The 22,659-nt window shown below is 38.1% G+C and overlaps 1 protein-coding gene across 1 annotated transcript in view; it reads right to left on the bottom strand.

Moving 5' to 3' along the window:
• HEATR5B (HEAT repeat containing 5B) overlaps positions 1-22,659 on the bottom strand; it is a 57,553-nt gene that overhangs the window by 10,610 nt on the left and 24,284 nt on the right. The window contains exons 19-31 of the mRNA XM_010293829.1: positions 22,456-22,645; positions 20,904-21,073; positions 18,424-18,568; positions 17,355-17,594; positions 15,285-15,536; positions 13,064-13,245; positions 11,894-11,962; positions 9,517-9,696; positions 8,003-8,240; positions 6,541-6,801; positions 5,367-5,494; positions 5,037-5,181; positions 34-255 (exon numbers count right to left, since the gene is read on the bottom strand). Coding sequence (XP_010292131.1) covers positions 34-255; positions 5,037-5,181; positions 5,367-5,494; positions 6,541-6,801; positions 8,003-8,240; positions 9,517-9,696; positions 11,894-11,962; positions 13,064-13,245; positions 15,285-15,536; positions 17,355-17,594; positions 18,424-18,568; positions 20,904-21,073; positions 22,456-22,645 — 2,422 coding nt within the window. The remainder of the gene's footprint in view (positions 1-33; positions 256-5,036; positions 5,182-5,366; positions 5,495-6,540; positions 6,802-8,002; positions 8,241-9,516; positions 9,697-11,893; positions 11,963-13,063; positions 13,246-15,284; positions 15,537-17,354; positions 17,595-18,423; positions 18,569-20,903; positions 21,074-22,455; positions 22,646-22,659) is intronic.

The raw sequence follows: 22,659 nt of genomic DNA, 5'->3' as shown, positions 1-22,659 counted from the left end.
AAGAAGCAGGGCAAAAAAATATAGAAACGGGGCCAGCCACAAGCCGAGCACTTTCCTCAGAGAGGTGGGATTTGGCAGCAATGTGACTTGGAGAATCTGACACTTTTGAACTCAGATGGGGCATGTGCCGTACTAGGATAAACATAAGCAGTTCCATGGCTGCAAAGACTAGAGATTTTCCAGGCACAAGACCACCACTCTCACCTCCCTCTCCTAAAGCGAGAGGATGTTCTTTTTCTTCAATATCATCTTCATCTGAAAAAAGGAAAGAAATGTCTAAGACAGTTAAGAAAGATCCCATACCAAAGATTACAAGAAATTACATGAAAAAGTTGAAAATCAGAAAGAAAAAGTTTTTTCACAGTAAGATATGACAAACATGGCTCATGTCAAACTAAATGTTTTAGTTAGAATGACTTTAAAGGGGTTTGAAATGCTTTAGAAGTACTGTGATTGCAACAATACTTATTAAAAATCCATCCAGAACTAGAAAAGTAGTAGTAATATTTAGACAAAATGAAAATGCAGTAATTAATTTGCTTCTTTTAAAACTGACTGTAAAACTAACAGCAATGACTGCCAAATAAATAGGCATGACAATATTTTTTTAAATTTAATGGCTATTAATTAAATGTTCCACCCTGACAAAACCTTATTTCAGCCTAAACTGATTATGAGATAAAAGAACAGAAAAGCATTGTAGGGTTCTATGTCTGAGTTCATTATTTCAGTGCATTCAGTTCAAAAAGTCTCTCTTCTGAATGGCAGCTTGGCCAGCTGCAGTCTTTCCTTCTCCCATTAAACAGCAACAGAGATTCAGTAAGTCAAAGCTGGCCTGAACTACCCCTATGGAGCTCCTATGAATTTTAATGATTGCTAGTGTTATCACATTCAGAGATTTGAAAAATACAACTTACTGGGCCTACAGTAAACAATTTCATTAATTCATATGAAGGAACAGAGCTTGCATTTTTAACTGTGCTGGTTCCTCAAGTTCCAGCAAAATCCTCTCTTTGTTTTTATGTGGAAAATGGGCAAAAGCTAACAGTTGGTTTTATTCTCAACAGTATATTGTGCCAGACTAAGATGGTAGTTTTCCTTAGTAAGAGGATATTATTTGGGTTTTACTTTACTTCCTTCAGGTAAAAGAAAACATGGCAGACCTAACCTAGCCAGGTATCAATGAACTATTTGCCAGGTTGCCACCTGGAAGCGAATTTACTTGGCTAAGATGGAAACAGTACATCCAATGCAAGATTTTTAAAGAAATGGTAAAGGGATGATTAAACAGGAAGATGCTCTGTTAAAAGGAAAAGGTTACTAAAAGTACCTCAGAAAACAGCTTTCAGACTGATGCGGATACCCTTAACAAGGATACACTTACATAAAGTAGAAATAAACTACCAGAATATGCTGAAGAAAAGCCTAGGCAAAACATCAGAAGCTGAAATATACCAGAAGAAGCAGGGATAAAAGAAGAAAGAATGAATTTTACTAAAGCTCAATAAAGGCCAAGTAGAGGAAGATGATTTAGGTATATCAACTCATCAGAGAATCTCAGAAAAATTTAAGTTGAGAGGGACCTCCATAAGTCATCCAAGTCCACTCTCCTATTCAAAACAGGGCGAACCTGAAAGCTAGAGCAGGTTGCTCAGGGCTCGTCTAGTTTTGAATATCTCCAAGCATGGAGATGCCATAACATCCCCGGGCACCTGTTCTACTGCTTCACCACTCCCATGGTGACAAATTTTTTCCTTGTATCTCATCTGGATTTCCATTGCTGCAACTTGTGTCTGTTGCCTTTTTCCACCATACGCCTTTTAGAAGAGTCTGGATTGGTCTTCTCTTTAACTCCCCTTTAAGAAGGGGGATATTCTGTGCCATATGAACTCTCTCTTCTGCAGACTAAACAAGTTCAGCTCTCCCAGCTTCTCTTCACATGTCACATACTTCACCTCCCTATGCAGCTTAGCAGACCTCCACTGGACTTCTGTAACAGTTTGTCAACATCTCTCTTATTCAGGATGGGGGGGGAAAGGCAAAGAAAACTAGACACTGCTCCAGATACATCTGCATGAGCTCAAGTTGAAAGGACAATCATACCCCTTAACCATGCTTTTCTAATGCATCCCAGTAACAAAGTCTTCAGCATTGCATAGGCACACCAGATTCATATTCAACTTGTCATCCTGCAAATCTGCTATCCAGTCTGTCAGCCCCCAAGCCTATATCACTGCACAGAGTTATTCCATCCCAAATGCACGATTTTGCACTTATCTTTGCTGAACTTCAGCAGGTTCTCAGTCCTGCAGCTCGAAATTACACTGGAGGGCAGTGCTGCCTTTCAGGGCATCCACCACTTGCACAGTTTGGTATCATCCACAAATTTGCTGAGGGTGCAATCCAGGTTGTTAATGACAACATTTATCAGTAGCAGACCCAATACCGAACTCTTAGGAACACCAGTTGCAACCAGCTGCCAGTTAGACTTGAATTTCCAAACTCCATTCAAGCATAGCTGTCCAGCCAGTTATCCTCCTACTTTTCAGTCCACGTGCCTCCCATCTGGCAATGATACTATGAGGTACTGGGTCAAAAGCCTTGCAAAAGTCGAGGTAAACAATTATCCACCACTCTCCCTTCATCCAAAGCCAGTTATTTCATCACAGAGGGTGATTAGGCATTATTTGTCCTTAGTAAGTCTGTGCTCACTATTTCAAATTGCATTCTTCTACTTTATGTACTCAGAAGTGGTTTCCAAGGGAATTTACTACAAAAATCTTTCAACACATACAGTAGGTTTACTGGCACATAGTATTCCAAAACCTGCCTCGTCTTTACATATTGAAAGTTAGATATAGCACCTACTTTTTGCCGTTCACTGGAAAGCTTTCTTGAGCACCACAGCTCAGTGGTCCCTAACCTGATGCTCAGCTACTGTAGGTAGCAATTTTCTCCCCTAAACTTGCTCACTAGACACAGAGAGACAGGAGAACTAAGCAAAGAAGATAATAGTGCCTCAGTTTTTCCCGATGTGTTTTGTGAGTAGATCACCCAATCCATTCAGCAGCAGGTCCAAATTTCCTTGGTCTTTTTGCTGACAACATATCTATGAAAGCCCTTCTTGTCACACTTGATGTTCATCATCAGTCTCAGCTCCAGCCAAATCGTGGCTTTCCTAATTCCACACGTCTATACCTGAGCAGACATCTTCAGTAGTCTTCCTGGGCAGTCTGCCCCCACTTCCACCATCCATACACTTCCTTGTCACATTTGAGCTCAGTCAGAAGTTCCTGTTCAGCCATGTCAGCCTCCTGCCATGCCTATTTGGCATCCTGCACTTTTGGATGAGCTGTTTTTTTTGTCACCAAAGATGAACCATCTCTCTTTCCTTTGCCCTTCTGGAAAGCTTACCACAAGATCTCATCTGGAAGCTCCTTGCAGAAGTCCAAGGCAGGCCAAAGCTTTTGCTCTGCTACTTGCTTTCTACATTTCCCTCAGAACAATGAACTCCACTATCTCATGCCTGCAACAGCCACAGCTACCATTAACCTTCATAACTATTTCTTCTGTATGAGTGAGGAGGAGATCCACTGAGCACCTCCCTTAATTGGGGTGGTGCTGAAAAAAGACTAAAAAAACCTGTGCCTTATATTCTTCTGAAAGCTTCAGATTGTTAGCACCCTGCAGTGTTGCCCTTCATGCACATGTCTGGATGGTGAAAGTCTTTCATGAGACTCCCATAGCTTGTGATTGGAAGGTTTCTTCCAGTTGGTCTGCTATGGCTTCACCCATCTGCTCTTCTTGATTAGGCAGTCTGTGGCAAACAAGAGAGTTCCTGACTGGTATCACCCTTCGCTTCCTCTTAGTGGTATCAGCTCTGACCTGTCAAAGAGAGACAGCTGGCCCAGATCCCTACCCTGACACTTTGTTCCCCTTCTCCTCTTGCCAGATCTCTATAGTGTTCTCCAACTGGGTATCTGGAGATACTTTTTGTTGCTGTAAGTCACAACCTTGCATCCTCCATGGCTGTATTCCAGCATAGTCTATGGCTGTCCCTCCTTCCCTGATACATGGGGCTTGGGCTCCTGCATCTGCAGGAACTCTGTAAAGAACAGATCATTCTTCCATTTGCCTTTCCTGACACTACACAGTCTGCTCACCTTCACATGCATTTCCTTCACATCTAACAGGTGAGACCAATGGTCACCTCCAGCCCCAGCTGCAGCACAGACAAGCACTTGGAGGACAGTCATATCAGGACTTTCATCTGAATTTCAAGCCAGGTCATTAGACCTCTGATGTGCCAAAGGTGATTGTTCTTCAGTCAGCAGACTGTGTCTTGCTGTATGTCACTGCCATCACTATGCTGACTCTAGTAGTCTTGAGCAGCACTTTTGGGTTGCATAAGCATGCCTTACCATGCCGACTGCCTTGCTCTTGTTTGCACACCCTGTTCCCAGAGCTCCTGAACATGTCAGGTTGCTGACACACCCTGAATGTCAGTGAAGTAAGAATCCAGGTGCAAGTCTGCTCCACTTCCTGGCCAGGTCTCCTGGGCAGGCAACTTTTCACACTGGCTCCAGTAGCAGTTCACTCACTTCATGAATGCCAGTTATGCCAGGGACGCACCACAAGACCCTACACTGGGGGCTGAAGCACTAACTTCAGAAAAAAGGTAAATGAAGTGCTAAGGATGCAGTCAATAGAGAAACATTAATGAAACTGAGCAAGGGGTTAGTAAGACCTTAAGTGGTGTGCTGGGTGTAGTTTTTGTCACTCATATTCAAGAAAAATGAATGAAAACCATGACATGAAAAGAATAACCACTAGAATGATCAGAGGAATAAAAACTACATCTTACAAGAGTTAAGGAATCAGCTGTTAAGATTATGACTACATCAAAAGTATCTGTGGAATACACAGCATTTTCCTCCTCAGTGTAAATATACTCCAATGTATCTGAGTTCCTTTCCCAATATGAAAACCTGTTGCTTATTTACTCTGCAAAGCAAGCCGTGTTTTCAAAATCTTACTTAGGGTGTTCCTTTTTTCCTGCAAATAATCTTGAGCTGCTCTTACTATCTGCTGGACAACTCCTGTAACCAGTAGCTGGACTGAAGGAGGATCCCAGGTCAGAAGGAGTCGGTGAAGCACACTCAAGAGTTCAACACCAAGGAGCTAAAGTAAAAGAAAATACATACAAAAAAATTAATTAGGACTTAACAATTCCTAATTGTTATGTCACTTGCTTATGACGAGCAAATACTTTTCTCGCACAAAAATAATTACAGCTTTTGTAATCATCACAGATGAAAGACCAAGACCTAGAAAAAGCTGATTGTTACAACATGCTCATACAGTACCTGATCTTCTGCAATATGGATCCTGGCACAAGAGGAATCTAGTAAGGTATGAAGTGCTTGTAAACAAGATGTAACATGCTCAACAGGCTCTTCAGGTCGTGGGGAACATAGAAACTGTATACTAACACCTGAAAAGAGCAAAAATTAAAAAGGAATGTTCACATCATCATAAAATCAAGTTTTCATTTTTAAGTTTCTTTTAAGGATAGCATGTTCCTAAACACCTGTAGAAAGATATGTGTTTTTCTCAGTTCTTTTTTCTCAATTCTTCTTCCTTTAAAGGAAAGAGAGTTTATGTAGTAGAAGCAGCAGAATTGTATTCACTTTCTCTTCTGCATCATGTCTTCCCCACAATTTGTCAAGAAAAATAATAAACAGTGACAGCAAGCAACTTAGGATTACTGAATGGAAATCCACACTTTGTTCTAAAGATCTGTAAGACAGACTTCTGAATTCTTCAATTGTAAATTGAGTTTTACTTTATTGAGCTCTCTTAGATGTAAAGATAACAGAGATGAAGTTGAGCCTCAAAAATTATTCAATATTCATATTATACATATGGCCCTTAATTATGGTTTTAAATATCTCCGTATCTCAGCAAACTATTGGCATTCCTCGGAATAAGTGATCCCATCCACCTCTTAAAGCTGTTCAACAACAGTAAAGGGAAACAGTGAGTACTACTCACAGATGAAAAACAGATGCAAAAGCTACTCCATACAACTTGTCAAGTATCAGTCTCTACTGAACTGTGTTTTTATGAGGATGTGTATCAAGTATCAGTCTCTACTGAACTGTGTTTTTATGAGGATGTGTATTTTAATTAACCTTACAGCTTTCATGTCTTTGAAGCATAACATTTTGTATCATCTGAATTATATTACAGCGTAGAACAGCTCCTACTCATTTTATTCAATTACACAAATAAACTAGACATACAACTTGTCTATAAAAATCACGATAATCATACTGGCAAATATTCTGTCAGAGCTATGAAGAACACAGGAGACAGAGAGATACGGAGAGAAGGAGACAGAGATATTTCAAAACATTACTGTCCAGACATGCGATGCATTTTAAATTTCCCACATTTCAAGTGAAGTATCTTTTCTTATTCCCACACCATTTCATACCACAATGTGCTGCTACTGAACTCTAAACTTGTAACTCTTACCCAAAATTAAGTGCATTCGATCTTTGTTTATCTCCGGCAAAGACTTAGTGGTAGGTGGAGTTCCAGGTGTCTGGTTTAACATAATAGATGTAGAACGTTTCTGAGAATTGGGCACTGCTGCAGCAGTTTCTTCTGTTGACTCTGAAGCATTAAATCCTGTACTGTTTAGCCAAAGTGCCACTGCATGTAGTATGGGAGCCCAGGAGTTTCGGTAATGCAGCCTAGCTGTATCAATTGTTTCTGGAGTGTAAAATGCTCCCCCTGTTAAATTAGGCAACAAAGCAAAGGCAAATTCTGAAATTCTCTGCAAATAATAGACAAAAAGGAAATACAGGGCAAACAGGAGACGGCAAGGTGCGCTCACAGACCAGGCGGCCAACCACATCCTGGGCTGCATCCAAAGCAGTGTGGCCAGCAGGTTGAGGAAGGAGATTCTGCCCCTCCACTCTGCTCTGGTGAGACTCCACCTGGAGTCCTGCGTCCAGCTTTAGAGCCCTCAGCACAGAAAAGACATGGACCTGTTGGAGCAGGTCCAGAGGAGGGCCACAAAAATGATCAGAGGAGTGGAACAGCTCTCCTCTGAGGACAGGCTGAGAGAGTTGGGGTTGTTCAGCCTGAAGAAAAGGCGGCTCCAGGGAGACCTTGTTGCAGCTTTCCAGTACTCGAAGGGGGCTCATAAGAAAGTGTGGACAGACCTTTTATCAGGGCCTGAAGCAACAGGACAAGGGGTAATGGTTTTAAAGTAAAAGAGGGTAGATTTAGACTGGATACAAGTAAGAAATTTTTCACAATGAGGATGGTGAATCACTGGTACAGGTTGCCCAGAGAGGTGGTAGATGTCCCATCCCTGGAGACATTCAAGGTCAGGTTGGACAGGGCTCTGAGCAACTTGATCTAGTTGAAGATATCCCTGCTCACTGCAGGGGGCTTGGACTAGATGACCTTAAAAGGTCTCTTCAAACTGAAACTATTCTATGATTCTAAGGAGCAACAATAGTACCCCTCATAAAGCGCAATGGCCATGATGGAACAGTAAGCAGAGAGCAGGAAAGGCAGGCAAAGTCATCAGGTCTTGCAGCATTTTTCATACAGAACACTCATTCTTAACTCAGTAAAATATTCTAAGACAGTATCCACTCTCATCTGAAGGGCTATGTTTTTCTTATAGTAAACATCTTCTTGCATTTGATATTAAAGTATTAGAGGTGTAGAAGTATTCTTAATTCTACAAATACATGGTTTTAATGACCTCTGTGATTCAGGTAAAGAATATCTTCATTGCAGACTGGAGGATAAAAGCACACTCCAAACATACATTCCTATTACATGTAGGCAGAAATTTATCACTTGCATAAAAAAAAACCCCAATCCTGCCAAATAATTTATAGAATAATTTTGAAGTCTCATATAAGGGTTTCTTTCTGTTTTTCAGAACACCACAAGAAGAAATTCCAGTGCTTACCATCTGGTGGAAGTTGGGTAGCAAACTCAGCTGGTAAAGTTAAAAGAGCATAATCTTTCAGTGCAGCTAACCAGAGACGGCTAAGTGCGGGTAGCTCAGGTTGTACAAGTGTTATCAAACTGTCTGGTGGCAACTCATCCACAGTACCAAAATCATCCTCATCTTCCTCTGTGCTCTTTAAAACACGCTTTGGTTTGGTCTCTGCTTCTTTCTTAATTTTCATGGCAACAACATACACCTAGAAGAAAACCAAATATGAAATTTCATGCTGGGAAATGCTAAAAAGAAAAAAAGCAGCAGCCTTTCCCATGTGAAAGTAACAGATTCCATACACAGATGACTCACTGGAAAATGACTGGGAAAAAGAGATTTGCAATACAATTACTTTTTTTGTAAAATATTTTTTCTTTTATTTCTATCAGTATATAACACTTAGGAGCATAAAGGGCAATTTCCTAAAACAATCTGGTTACACACTTTCTTCCAAAAAAAGTGTCAATTACTTCTGCTTTACACAGACATTGATTTAAATAACTGATTATTTAAATCAATGCATCCTTATTGCAAAGATTTCTTTGACCTACATTAAGAGTTACTAGATAAATTAGAGTAACTGTCACTTTCTAGGTGCAGATTAGGTATCATAAAGACATGAAAATAACATTAGATGTGTTACATGAATACAAGAACATTTATGTTTGTCTTTGGTAGCTGCTACTAGAAGATAACAGGACTTTCAAGAACTTAGATGAATACAGGAATAAGCAGAAATATCATAAAAATACAGTAAAAATAAGCATTTTTAGAAAATAAATAGAATAGAAATAAGTGTCTTCAGATGCTCCATATCAAAGCTGAAAATTACAGTATGGGGTGATTAACATCACACAGCTGAAGTGTTAATACTTTCCTTTGTAATTTCAAAAGCAACTTCGACGAAAATTTAATGAAAAAACACCTCAAACCTTTAAGTACTAGACTAAGAGAAATCAAAATACCACTTGTGTAATTATAAGTAGAGCTCTACAGCATGCAAGTAACATTTCAGGAAGCAAGGCAATGTAAATAGTGCTAACTCTGTCTTTTGTAAATAGTTGAAGACTTCTGGTACTCCAGCCATTCCCTAACAATATCTACATTAAGCCTGTAATTGCTTATGAATACTTTGACAAACTCCTAGTTAATTAACTGCAATATTTTCCCAGAATATATTTGAAGGCTGTTTGGTTTTGAAGGTTGTTTTATTTTTTTCAAGTTTAAGAGCAGTACGATAGGAGGAAAATCAAAATCCGATAGGGTATGAATGTGTACTTTAATACAGAAAAGTGCAAGAGAACAATCACCCTCACCATAAATATATATCGACTGGAAGAAAAAGGAACAGAGAAAGATAAAGAGATGAAAACATCCCGGGAGTGGAACTGCAGGTAAGGGGGAGGGCCAGTGAGGTGTGAGGCTGCTACTACACTGCAAAATATTTTCAAAATTTTAAAGATTTAATAGTCAATGTTTACCTCAGCCCATGCTTTCAGAACTGCAAGTTTTTCCATAGTAGTCGCACTCTCTCGGTAAAGCTGGCTGGAAGATCCCTTTCCTGCTTGCACTTTATCCAGGGAAGAGACAAGAAGGTTGTGAACTCGGCGGAGATCATTCAGGTCACTTACAACCCCACTTCCTATCCACGTGCTACATACCTAGACAACAAAGTTTAGAATCATTCTAAACTAGCAAAAAAACAACCACCTTATAAATGGGAAAAAAGAAATCTGTAAGAAAACAAAACCCAAAACAACCACCACAGAAAACTTTGCATCTCTCTTCCTGCTTAAAAAAAAAAATTGCAAGGTTTTCCTTTTTTGCTCCCCACCCATGATAACAGAACTGCTCAGGTGAGTGGTTACAAAGGCTGTATTTGCAAAGCAAATTACAGTGCAACTTAATAGATATATGGAAAATATTTAAAATAGGTTTTTAATCTCCCATAGATAGATGGGAGATAGTTTTTTTTTATTCTGTTCCCAAGTGTCTGGTCAAATCATTCAGGTAATGGGTCATTGTATCCACTGTGAATAACATATTGGACAGCAATCAATAGAAGCATATCTTTAAAAACCCATACCTTTCAAATTATATAGTAAGGCTCCATACTAATGAGAAGCTTTCAAGATCGTTAATGTCAAGAAAATACCTAGAAATGAGTGAATTAAAATCTTTAAGCAACTGGACTCTTATCTGGAACCAACAAGTTCTAGCTCTGTAACGATCAATAGATTGTGGACAGACAGTTGGGTGTCTCCTCACTTTTCATTCGAATTAAATGGGCCCAAACAGGTACTTAAAATACAAACATCATACATATCGGCTGCTCCTGTCTAGTACTACACATTGGCATTCATCCTCTGAAACACATTTATGCCCAGACATAATGCAGGCAATAGAAGAATTCTGGTACAGCTGCTAGCTGCTTTCCTACAAAAAGGAACACATTCTTTCAGAAAAGCTTCTTTGATTCTGTGGTGATTCTACAAGGATGAGGAACAGAAGCAAAAAACCCCACAGAACTCAAGCAGTTCAGGTTTTACAAACTTTTTTGATGGCATTTTTGTCCTAACTCCAGTTTGTTTTGCTTTTAGAGAACAAGTTCCATGAAAGCCTTTGGGGAAGGGCCCCTCATCACCTGGAATGATGGACATATTTAAAGTAAAAACAAACTCAAAAAGTGTCCTGAACGTGCACAGAACAAGGCTGCTGAAAATCTGTCACAAATCCATAATTCAGTCACAGTAGGATGAAGATCAGCTTCAGTCCTGCTGCTAGCAGCTGTTTCAGTAATGACATAAAACTCTTAACGGTTAAACACGTTCAGTGCAGCTCATCTCTGTCCATGTAACTTCTAGAGAGGAGTTAAATATCCAGACCTCATCTCCAACAATTTGATCCTGTAAGTGCACGCATCCACTTTAAAACCGGTTGACTAGAGAAGACTTTGATTGACAAGTTATAAGGAATGTTACATGTTTCCACACAAACTGCCTCTTCATCTAACTTTAAATACACAGAAGTGTTCTGTAAGGCAAGATAAGCATATTCTTTCCTGTGCATAGATACCAAACTATGCCATATTTCATCTACCCTTACAAGTTTTGCTGAAAATTAAGCGTATAAAACAACAACCCAAAATCACAGTCCTGCTGGATCAAGATTTACTAAAGAAAACTCACATACACAAAGTTACTATTTTAAAACTGATGTTTGCATAGCTAATTAAACTGCTGCTTTAAACTAGTAATTTAGCTGTGTAAACCACACACCAGATAATACTAGAGCTATGTTGCTGATAGCTGATTTAAACTACAGTAGGACAAGATCACACACAAGAAAACACACACACAAAAATCTTTCACTGAATTTTCACTGACAGGTTCTTACTATGACTGTAAGGAGAATGCTCAGATCTTCCAAAATCTAAAATAGAGTATTAATCTGAATGGAAGTTTAGTGATTAAAGGTAAATTACCAGTAATCCCAATATTTGATCAGACTCAAAGGCATCTCAATAAATACATTACTATTGGTCTCATTAAGCAAGAGGTTTTTTCTTTTTTTTTTTTTTTTTTTTTTTTTTCCTTTCAGGAACAAATGCAGAATTGACATGAAAACATAATTAGTTTCAGAAAGACTTAATATTTTCTGATGTAGCTCCCTAAGAGGACTTTTGCACTTCTAAGGAACAAAATATATTACTAGGGGACTCAAAAGATCTTGCAAAAACCTCACAGTTTAGGTTTACAAAATTTTCCAGTCATTTGCTACTACTTCTCTTCTGCATTCTTCTTCCAAAAAAAAGGAAAATCAGTTTGGCTTATCCTCTCTGAACACTTTCTTCTGTACCTGGCAGGCTTTTGCAGTTATATCAGATGGTGTATCTTGGGAAAAAGCTGGCCTCAGAGCAGCTCCAACCTGTTGATGGGAAGAAAAATAAAAAAAAAATCCAACTATAACAATAGTGACACAACATTCTTCATCTCACCGTGTTTAAAGGTCAAGCACACATACAGAACAAGTAAAACAAGATTGCCAATTTTGTCATTATAGTTACATCCCAAACTTATCCTTGCTGCCTAGCAGACATTTGCAGTAGCATTCTTTAAACAACAACAAAGTCCTAAGCCAGTTTTTTCCTGCTTGCCCATTGCCCTTTTAAGCCTCAACTACCTTTGTCAAATATGTGATACTATCTTCCTTCTGTTAATGATTAAAAGAATACTCATTAAAAGTATTACAAGTGCAATTTATGCTAAGGCTCAAGAAGCCAATGACTTTTTGATGTCCAAAGCAATAATGATGTGAAATCAAATGTTTATGGTTGGATTTGCATCAAGTTCCCAAAATGGCAAATACTGACAACAAAGCCTTTTAGGCAGTTGTTATAAGGCAGCATTTTTCTGAAACAAAAGGTACCAAGTCAAAGAGACAGAAGCAACGGTTACAGCACTACAGAAGGAAGAAGAAAAAGGCAGGAAGTGAAAAGGATGAAAGCTTGCCTTTAAAAAGATCTTGAAGACACAGTGAAGACAAAAGAGGTGAAAGACTTAAGCTATACCAAAAAAAAAGAAAGCAATAATACCCCCAAATAAGTCTTCAACTGCCTACCTCCCATTCCTATACTTCTGTAGTTTTCATTTAAACAGAAGTATATTCATTAATTCCCAAGAAAACAGATTTATTAGATTCACTCTGGAACTGAATAGGGGTTATTTTCCAATTCCTAATTCTACAAATGAAATGCCACTCTTGCCAAAAATTAACTGTAACTTGTAATATTTAGCTTTCAAGAATCAACAGCTACTGAATTTTTACTTTTGTCAGCTACTAAATTACAACAAATAGGAAGAACTACAAAAATAATTTGTGAAGAGCTAAATAGAAGGTTCTCTTCAGTACATTTTCACACACAAAAATCTCTTCACAGGTCTTTTGAAGTTACAAAGTGTTCTCAAAGCTAATACTGGCATATTAGCATAAATATACAATTTCCTGAACTTATAAAGGAGGTCTCACATTAGCCTGATACTGCTCCAGTATCACATGGCCTGGAAACTCTGGCTCAGGAACTGATGCAAATTTCTTGATAATGTCTTCAAGAGCTTGAAGTCCCGCCATTCGTAATTGGTTGCTGTGATCAGTTGCAGCCATGAATGCCATTCGAATCAGGTCAGAGAGATGGAGTACTAAGAAGTCATCTTAGAACAAAACAGAAAGAACTATTTAGTAACTTAAAAGTCGGCTAACATGACAGATATTTGTTACATTTTCCTCATTGACACATACAAATTTTAGCTATTCTTTTTCAAAGGTTCCACATTTAGGGTGTGGAAGAAGCCAGGAAAGAATGTAACCTATTTTAATTTCTCCCCCCCCCCCCCCCCCCCCCAAGTGATACAAAGACTTTATTACTAAGATAACCTTAAAAATTAACCACAAATTTGAAACAAAATTAAATATATGATATACAGAAACTGCATTGAATAGAATATGTTAATGTAGCTGCATAGCTTAGAAGAGATTAGAACATTTAGTAAAGCTAATTTTAGCGATTCCCCCAAAACTATAGAAAATCTTCAAGGCAATCCCTGTTCGAGTCCTATGCTTATAGTGACCCCTGCTGATAAAGGAAAACCTCATCAAGTCTAAAAAACTGAGTATGCCTCTTGTTCCACTCCCAAAAGCCACATCCAAGGCTGTAAGTAAACAGTAGGCAACATGCAGAAAAAAACAATACATAACTCAGTAAACATTTCTGAAAGGATTAGTCTTCTCTACTTGTTCTATTTCTTTCTTTAGTCTCAATTTGAAATTACCAGATGTTGTACAACTAATATGGAAAAAAATATTTAAGAACATAGCATCAATGATGACTAACAAAAAATCACAAATTATGAAAGCTCTACATATTTTCAAGTCTCAAGGTAAAAAAGAAAAGTTTATTTTGTAGCTGAAACTTTTCAGAGGTATGTCAGTAAAGAAAGACTCAAGACACTTAAAAACTATGAAGTGGTAAAGTCTGCAGTTAGTTAGTTTTTCAGACCATCACAGATGTTAGTAAAATTTAAATATTTTGGAAGATGAAGTTGCAGGGGCGGGGGGTGGGGTAGAAATTTTCTGAGTTTTCCTTTTTACCATGATACCAAACACATCAAGCTCACTTTAAATAAATTTAGAGATGTAAACTGCCAGGATTATTATATGCAATCTTCCGCAGGATCCTGCGACAGCAGTTATTTCATTACTTTCTCTACAATATAACAACATCTCAAAATAAACTTTCCCAAAACTCCTCCCTCTCAGTCTTCAAACAGAGATCTCAGTCTCAAACCAAGTCAGAAAGAAGATTCTCACAAAACCAATGCACAGGGCGGGAATCAAACTGTATCACACAAAGAAAGACTTGTTAAATCTCAAAATCATAGACATTAAAATCCATTAACCCCATGCATTCTAGGATGCTCATGATATACATCCTACATACACAAGAGTCCTCATGAGCACTACATGGGTGAAAGCAAATGATCACTATGCACTGGAACCAATACACATGGACAACTCAGGGACAGAAACCTCTCACTATGCATTAGAAAAACGTTTCTTCACAAAACAAGTATGTCATCTCTCAATTTTGATACTCTAACACATAAAAGTATCTTCAAAACATGAGCTTTAAAACTAATATTCATCAGTCTAATGGATACCAAAAGAATGAACTTTATAAAGCAGCAGGGTCCACGTCTTGTTATAAGTCTGTCCCACATCCCTCTCTCCACAACTCTCCAACTCTCCATAATTACATCGCCTTATCTATTTTTTCTTTCCTAGCTTCCCTTTTCATCTGGAGATGCTAAAATAGTCTCCAAAGTCTAATTCATTATGTTAAACTCAGAAACTGTTCCCAGTTCACTCTTAGCTAGAAGTTTACTGCTTCTATTTCAGACTAGAGAAAAGGTTTGTAAATCTAAGAGGTTTTTTTTCCAAGCAGACCAGTCTATCAGAATTTACATCCTTCAGCAAACCTCATTCTTTGTGTGCATGGTATGGTAACTACAGTGGTTATAAAACTACAGTTTTATTGGCTTTTGCAGGCCATTTCCTTTGTTTTTAACCATTTGAATGAAAGGATAACTGCTTATATTTTTTTCTTGGTTGTGTAATCTTAAGCTGTACAGAGGTGTCAAAAATTAGAAAAAAAAATTTAAAACAAAACAAAATATGCACATTCTGTAATTACTTTTTGGGTTTTTAAGTCTGGCTGAACGAGCCAGTGCCAGATCGAAGTGTGCCTTGTTTGCATTCTCACACAGCATAATAACTCGGCACAGACAGTCTGCTGCAAACACACGAGTTGCCCAACGAGGTGCTACAGAAGGCTTGGATTTATCCTCTTCACCCAAAGTGGTAAACATTGTATCGTCATCCATCTCATCCTTCTTCTCTGATTCCTCATCCTTCCCTCCTCCCAACGGAGCAGCAGTGCTCATGTCTACAACAGAGAACAATTAAAAAAAAAAAAAAAAAACAATCTGCAGAAGACTGCTAAAGGACATATTGAAACCTTTCCTTACACTCAGATTCAAAACAAACTAAGTCTTCTGCTGCAACAACAACATTTGAAAAATATAGAAAGGCACAAAAATATCAGTAAAATAAATGTTTTTCACCTCTAATCTGGGCTATGCTACCCTTTATTTGGCTTAAATGATACGAAATAAATTCCTGTAACGTTAATTCTCCACAGATGCCAACTGTAGCTGAATCCAGTAGCTAAACTTCTCAGCTTTGAAAATTAACCTATTAAATTGCCAATAAACAGGGTAAGGAGATTACCAGGCTCAGAATCAAAGAATCAGCTTGGCTTTGAACTACTCAGCTCCTGTTTCAAGTAAAGGCTAGAGTGCATATTAAACTGAAACAAAACTACAGAGTCACATGCCATGGGATAGATATGCAGCCAAGTAGGCAGTTTATGGGACCCACAGATGTGCCTAACATTCAAAAAATTGTTTTCTCCAAGTATTGCTGTGAGACTTCATTTCAGAAAATAAAATTACTTCAGGGATCACATTAAAAGAAACAAAATCCAAACAAGGACAAAAAGCAAAACATGTATATACTTCTGCTATTCAGTATCTTGCAAAATGCCAAGATACTGACAAAAATTACTCTAGCAATCATTAGAGGAGAACAAGAAGAAATTATTGCAAGGGTAACCACCCCAACTAAGGCATACTTCTTCGAAAGTCTAAATTTAAGCAGCTGAAGGGCCAAGACATTTAAAAAAAGAGAGAAAGAGGCTATGGCAAATCAAACACGGATGAAGCCAATTCACAAGAAGAGTGTTTTGAGAAGGCATCCAGGACCTTATGTGGCCCATTTGTAAATCTCTGCTTAAAAAGCAAACCAGATTTTGTTCATATGCCAGTTATTTGGGTCAACGGGTTCAAAATGAAGTTGCTGGCTTATTAAAGTATAGCTGAGAAATTTATTTAAATATGGTTCTCTCAGAGATTATTTCACCTACTAATAAATAAATAACAGACTGGACAACCATGCTAAAAACTTTAAAACCCATCCCACATGAAATAAGAAAAGGATATGCCAACTTCAAACTTGGGAAACAAGGTCTTTCTTACTGGGCAGATATATAGTATCTACATTGCATAAAGAAATCATTGGTAGCATTACTCATCAGTAAACATAAAGCTGGCAATGTTTAGAAAGGGCTTCAGGATGAACTCACAGTATGTTAATAAACAAGTATAAATGCAAGGGAAATGAGCAGAATCTGCCTCACAACCATCCTACAAGCTCAAAAACAGGAATAAGGTCTCAGAGGACAAAATCTGTGCAAACAAGTCTGCAAAGCTGAACAACAAGCAAAAGTTTCATCACCGTGGTAACCCATCATCACATCAGTAACTCACAAAACCTCATAAAAGAAAGCCCAGAGTATGTACAGCACTCTTCCTTCTGCATGGCCCTGACATATAAAGGCTAAAAAGAATACGTCTGCTTTCACTAAGATACTGAAATGTCAGAGTAATAATCATACTGCTTCTCTCCTGGAAATCCTACTTTCAGGCAGCTAACTTTTTTATCTTAAAAGCAATATTCTAAAACTTAACATAACATTGATGATTTCTTTTTTCTAAGGAAGTTTTAATGCACTATGATCAAAGTCCTATATACTATATAAGCTATGTCTTAAATAGGATAAAAGATAAGCTCCAGACAAATATTGACAGAAGATGCTAGTATTAAGGACACACTGTTGTTTCTGTGAACAGTATAGAACGCTTACCACTGGAAGCTGCAAGCACATCTTTACAAAGCATTAGCCAGTGAGAAAGATTTTCTACTGCCAGCGATGAAAGCATATGTCCCAGAGTATCATGGATATCTGAGCACAACTTCCGATCCGTCTCCCGATCCAACATCCCAAAAAGGACACCTTCGAGGCCTGTCTCTGTTATATTAACCCCCTGATGCCGGGAATGAGCATCTCGCCGAGAACCAGCTCCTGGTGCAAAAGGATTAGTATCTGCAAAATGATAATGAGAAATCTTTTCTGAAATCTGTAATTCGGTTTTAAAATTTGGAATAACAGACTAGAATTAGACATTGTGTGTGTATAGTTCAGACAATGATACACCAAGATGTTACTGAATTTATTCTGAATTAACACTAGAAAGATTTTAATACAGCAATTCATTTACTTTCTGCAAGGCAAATAACACCTCCTAGTATTACTGAAAAAATTAAAAGGGGGGGCGGGGGGGAATCTTTCTCTCTCCAAGGTACACACCCCATGAATTTGTAAAAACTCCTAATAGTATTGAACTCTCAAAAATCTTTCCAGAGAGAGACTTAACTGGTGTAATTTAATAGGAGTAAGCTCACAATTCTATCTTTGTATGAAGACAATGCTGATCAACACTGTGGAGCCTCCCATTTTCAGAATAAAATGACACGTGTAAGAATTGAACCAGTCAGCAAAGTTCACAGGCTTTGCAGACATGCTACTAACAAGAGTATAACACAACCAGGTATCTCAAACAACATACAATTAAGTCAATTTTCAAAAGAGCAAGACTTAAAATAGCAGAAAAAACTTTAAAATGTTTCCACTGTATATACACTGCATTCCCTATTTGATTGCCAGTCTCAATGGGCAAGAGAAGTTTAAGCCTGGACATTACAAAAAGTTAAACTGTAAGTGGTAAGCAGGGGTGTAGCCAGAAGTTACTGGAGCTGGAAGGGTCAGTTTTAGTTTTTTGTTCTGTTGCTGGCAGTTTTTTTCCTCTCTCTGAACGTAAACCAAACATGTACACTCAGCTGTTACAAAAAGGCCACATGGAAGAAATACTTACTGATACCACTGTTTTCTTTGTCTCCAGCATTTTTTGCTAAGCTCATGGCATATTCACATACTTCTGCTGCTTCCCTCTGAGCAAGCTGTCGTAAACATGCAACTGCAGCCCGGCGAAGCAGCAAGTGGGAACTGCACAAATGAACCTAAAAATCAGAACCATTACAGGTGAGTGAACTGCTGCACCCCCGTATGAATACATCAGTGCTGCTAAGGACTAACAGCATTCTACTTTTCCATCATATGCCCATGTGTGAGCTGCTGGGTACCAAGCTCTTCACGAGATCTTGAAAGTTCAAAAGTAAGCACTTTTTAAAATGTACAAATATGAAAAGAAAGCTGGTATCTACAGACCTGACAGATGTTATCTGGTTAACGAGATCAAAGCTTAAATATTGGAACTACTGCACCAGTGTGATTTAGACTATACTTTCCAGCCTGTTACACTCTTAGTACTACTCAACCTCATATTCTGCTATAGCTGGAAATCACATTCTTTTAAGCAAAAAGCCATCATCAGGTGTACCACAACTATCATGAAAACTTTTATTTCAAACTTGTACCAGAATTTATAGCATAAGTTTTTACAAGTGCCTCTCAGTAAGACAGCTTCAGATTTCTTTGCTAACCAACACTGGCTTCTAATTCCTTTTGAACTACCTCAAGTACAAATATTTTTCTTATAGAAGAATTGTGCATGCTCCCTATTTTCCTGAGAGGAAGTAGCTACACAGAGAACTGTATGTTTTTCCACAGTGGAAGAGATGAAGAGTGCTCTTTAAGAAATTCAGATTCTTTATTTACCCTGGGGAACTTGTTTTTAGTAAACCAAATACACATTTGCTTTCTTGGTATTAGGTTATTATGTGGATGGAAATTGCTTTCCCAAATGAAAGGGTTGTATAGTTTATAAATTATTTTAACAGTAGGTCTTTATTCCATGTATGAATGTATAACATCTTAGTCCTGAAAAAACAAGCAGACTGTAAAGAACATCTCAATACCACACTAAAGCTGTTTTAATGGAACTAAAACACAGAACATTTGGGGGATTTAATTAATGGATAGAGTACTGCCCATTCCAAGTTACAAAACAAAAAACTAGTGGTTATGAAGACAATATAATATGCAGGAAGAAGAAATGAAACCAGATTGTGGAACTGTGTGTTTAATTTTGGTACCTGGCATTAAATCCATTCAGAAGTGAGTTAGAAAGCCATGAAGAGTTTGTTAATGGGGAAGGTAGGGCAGACATTGCCTACATATCTATGTATTTGCAGTACAATTAAAAGTACAAGACAATTCAGAAAAAAACTTACCAAACTAAGTATTATTTGGAAGTAAAGAATATGAGAAAGGAGAAGGAAAATAGCTTTTGTTTAGCAGAGGACCACAAAGGAACAGTAAAGAGACAGCAGAAAACCCTGGGAAAAGTTTTCAAAATAGCACTAGTTATTACTGTATGAACTTCACTGTCTGTAGTATTACCCAATGGTACTTACAGACTAAATGACTATAGGGATTGTTTGTCATGTTATTCAAAGGGCCTACCTACTTTTGGGTATGTTGCACCCGTTTCATGCAAAATTTTGTGAAAGGACAAGCGACAGATTCTGAGAACACACTGGCACTTCCAGGAGTGCTCCGGAGGGGGAGCAAGGGCAGCGGGGGGAAGCAGGTAACAATGAGAGGATGCCCTAGGGATAGTCTGGATAGCAGATTAAGAAAAAGGTCCAGTGTTGACATAAGTAGGATTGCACTCCTTCAGGTAACACAGAACCACCAGATCCACAAAGAATGACACAAAGAACTTTGCAAAAAATCCAATGGACGTTAGGGAGAAGCTTTTCAAATTTTTCAATATTGGACTGCTGAACCCTCTAAAAAATAATTTTAAAATAGTAATAATAAAAAAACCCACCCTCACTAAAACACACACCCATACACAACACCTTTCCTGTTATAGTCATATTTGGTATGTTTGGGGTTCCAGCTTCTGCCTTCCTTCCAGGCTTAAGCAAGGACTTGCTGACAGAACACTAATGGAGGGAGAAAGCAACGCTAACAATAACACCACAAGAATTTGAATGTCAGCATCCACTATGTTGACAGTGGTAAAATGAATCCAAAATCTACTACCTTCCCCCAACTCATTCACTTCCCTCTGGGCATGCAATCAGTTGGAGGAAACGGAGCACTTCAGCATCTTTTTACTCAGTCGTATTATATATCAATGCTTGCTATATTCTGCTATCTAGGGAGCAACAGAAGCAGACCCTGTGACTTCAATTTAGGCAGCATTCTAAAAAGATCTACAATGGTTTGGGGACAGACATCCTTTTATTGCACTCCAGTGTTTTTGCAAATGTGACTTGCTTACTACACATGGGTATCCTTGACACCTTACAAAGTGCTTCTCCTGTCCTCTGCTAAGCACATACATAAAACTTAAGGAACAAAAGCAATGCATTTTGTACTCACACAAAGACTGGGAACCAGACTGGACAGGTTGACATGCCGAGGTGCAAACATATGAAGCTGCTGAAGGCAGGATATGGCAGCTGCCTGAACAAGCGAGTCTGAATGGTCTTGTGTGATTGCACATCCCACCAAACAGGAGGAACGGATTGTTGAAATTGTAGCTCCATTACCTAATGATGTAATACGATATCCTTAACACAGCAGAATTTTTGTATGAAAACTAGACTTTAAATCTTTGAAAAACAAGTATTTTTAATGCTTCAAAGTTCACAGACTAACATGCAACTTTTCTGAATTCCTGCCACAAATTAGTATCTACACAACTTCAAAGAAACACTACGGAGTGTTTCAGTATCTCTTTTTTTAGCCCAGTTAAACAATGTCCTGTACAAATTAAATTCTGGATCAATGATCGTCAGTCAGAAATATTTTGAGAGTAACTTTCCAGGACATGAAACCAGTAAAATTATCTGACTTTGAATTTCAAAAATTCCTTTCATTCTATACATATGGGCAACATCTCATGCACCAAATCATCTCCTAAAATATCGGATCACACTTAAGCTAGTATACGCGTAGGCAGGTGATTTTAGTTAGCTGCATTAGATGAGCTGCACTGCTCTAACGGGACAAGCATTCAGAAGAACAGTATTTAATTTGAAAAATAATCCCATTCTGTATTTAAGAATTAACCTGCATCAGGTTTATAAAATATAAATATTCTGTAATTCAATAAAAATCTTGAATTACAGAAAAATGTTACCTGCAGAAGACATTCCACATAAGTTGTTGTTTATTTTAAAAGTTAATGACACTCCAAAAGGTTAACACACAGCAAGCAGATACACAAATTTAATTAAACCATCTAGAATTTTTTCATAACTAGAAATTTAAGCCCAGTTATTTAGCATTAAAATTTCACTAGTGGCTGGCTCTCTGGCACTGAATCAAAAACCATCCTATAAATATTCTTAAAAATCCCAGTTAGACAAAGTTAGAAATCCATGGTTTTGCCATCTGAGACAAAGAATTTTAGATACAGTGTTTGGCATGACAAGATCTTATTCTCTTCAGTAAGGTACGGTGACGTAAGAATATCAGGAACGAGTGAAAATGAGTTACAGTTCACAACATTATCAATGATGTCAAACTTAAACTCTTGCCATCAGTTAAAAATAAAATCAACACGTTTTGAAAAAAGGAAGAAAAATCTTGCCTCTTGCCCCATCTATACACAAGAATGTATGTGGCAAAATATGCAGCAAGGGAGTTTTTCATCTTTTTACCTACCGCGCAAATTTGCCATTAGCCAGAACACCATACGTCACTGCAACTTCTTTATATAAATCTCAAACTGCAGTCAAAAAAACCCCGAGCAGTCATAAGTAGGATCAGAAGTGAGACTGCTTGCAGGACTGTAACTAGATTTGTCAACATCCCGCCACCCTCCACTTGCAACTGCAATGAAAAAAACCCTTATTCCGTTTCAGATTGCGATATATTATCTTTATACAATTTATATTTTTTGATTTCTCTTCAAATTCCCACCAACCTTGCAACTCAGGGCCAACAGTAGTTATTATAGCTCCAAGACATCGGCCTAAGCATTGATGTACTTCTGTATGCGATGGTGGAACAGTTAAGAGCAGAGTAAGGACTAGAGAAAGTGTTGGCTCCACATATCCACGGTACATTGGTCCACTAGAATCTACTATCAAGGCAAGTGAATGGAGAGACCAGGTCTATCAAAAAAACA

This window comes from Phaethon lepturus, unplaced genomic scaffold, assembly GCF_000687285.1.
Source record: "Phaethon lepturus isolate BGI_N335 unplaced genomic scaffold, ASM68728v1 scaffold2399, whole genome shotgun sequence".
Classification (NCBI taxonomy): Eukaryota; Metazoa; Chordata; class Aves; order Phaethontiformes; family Phaethontidae; genus Phaethon; species Phaethon lepturus.
This window is presented reverse-complemented; position numbering and strand designations above follow the sequence as displayed.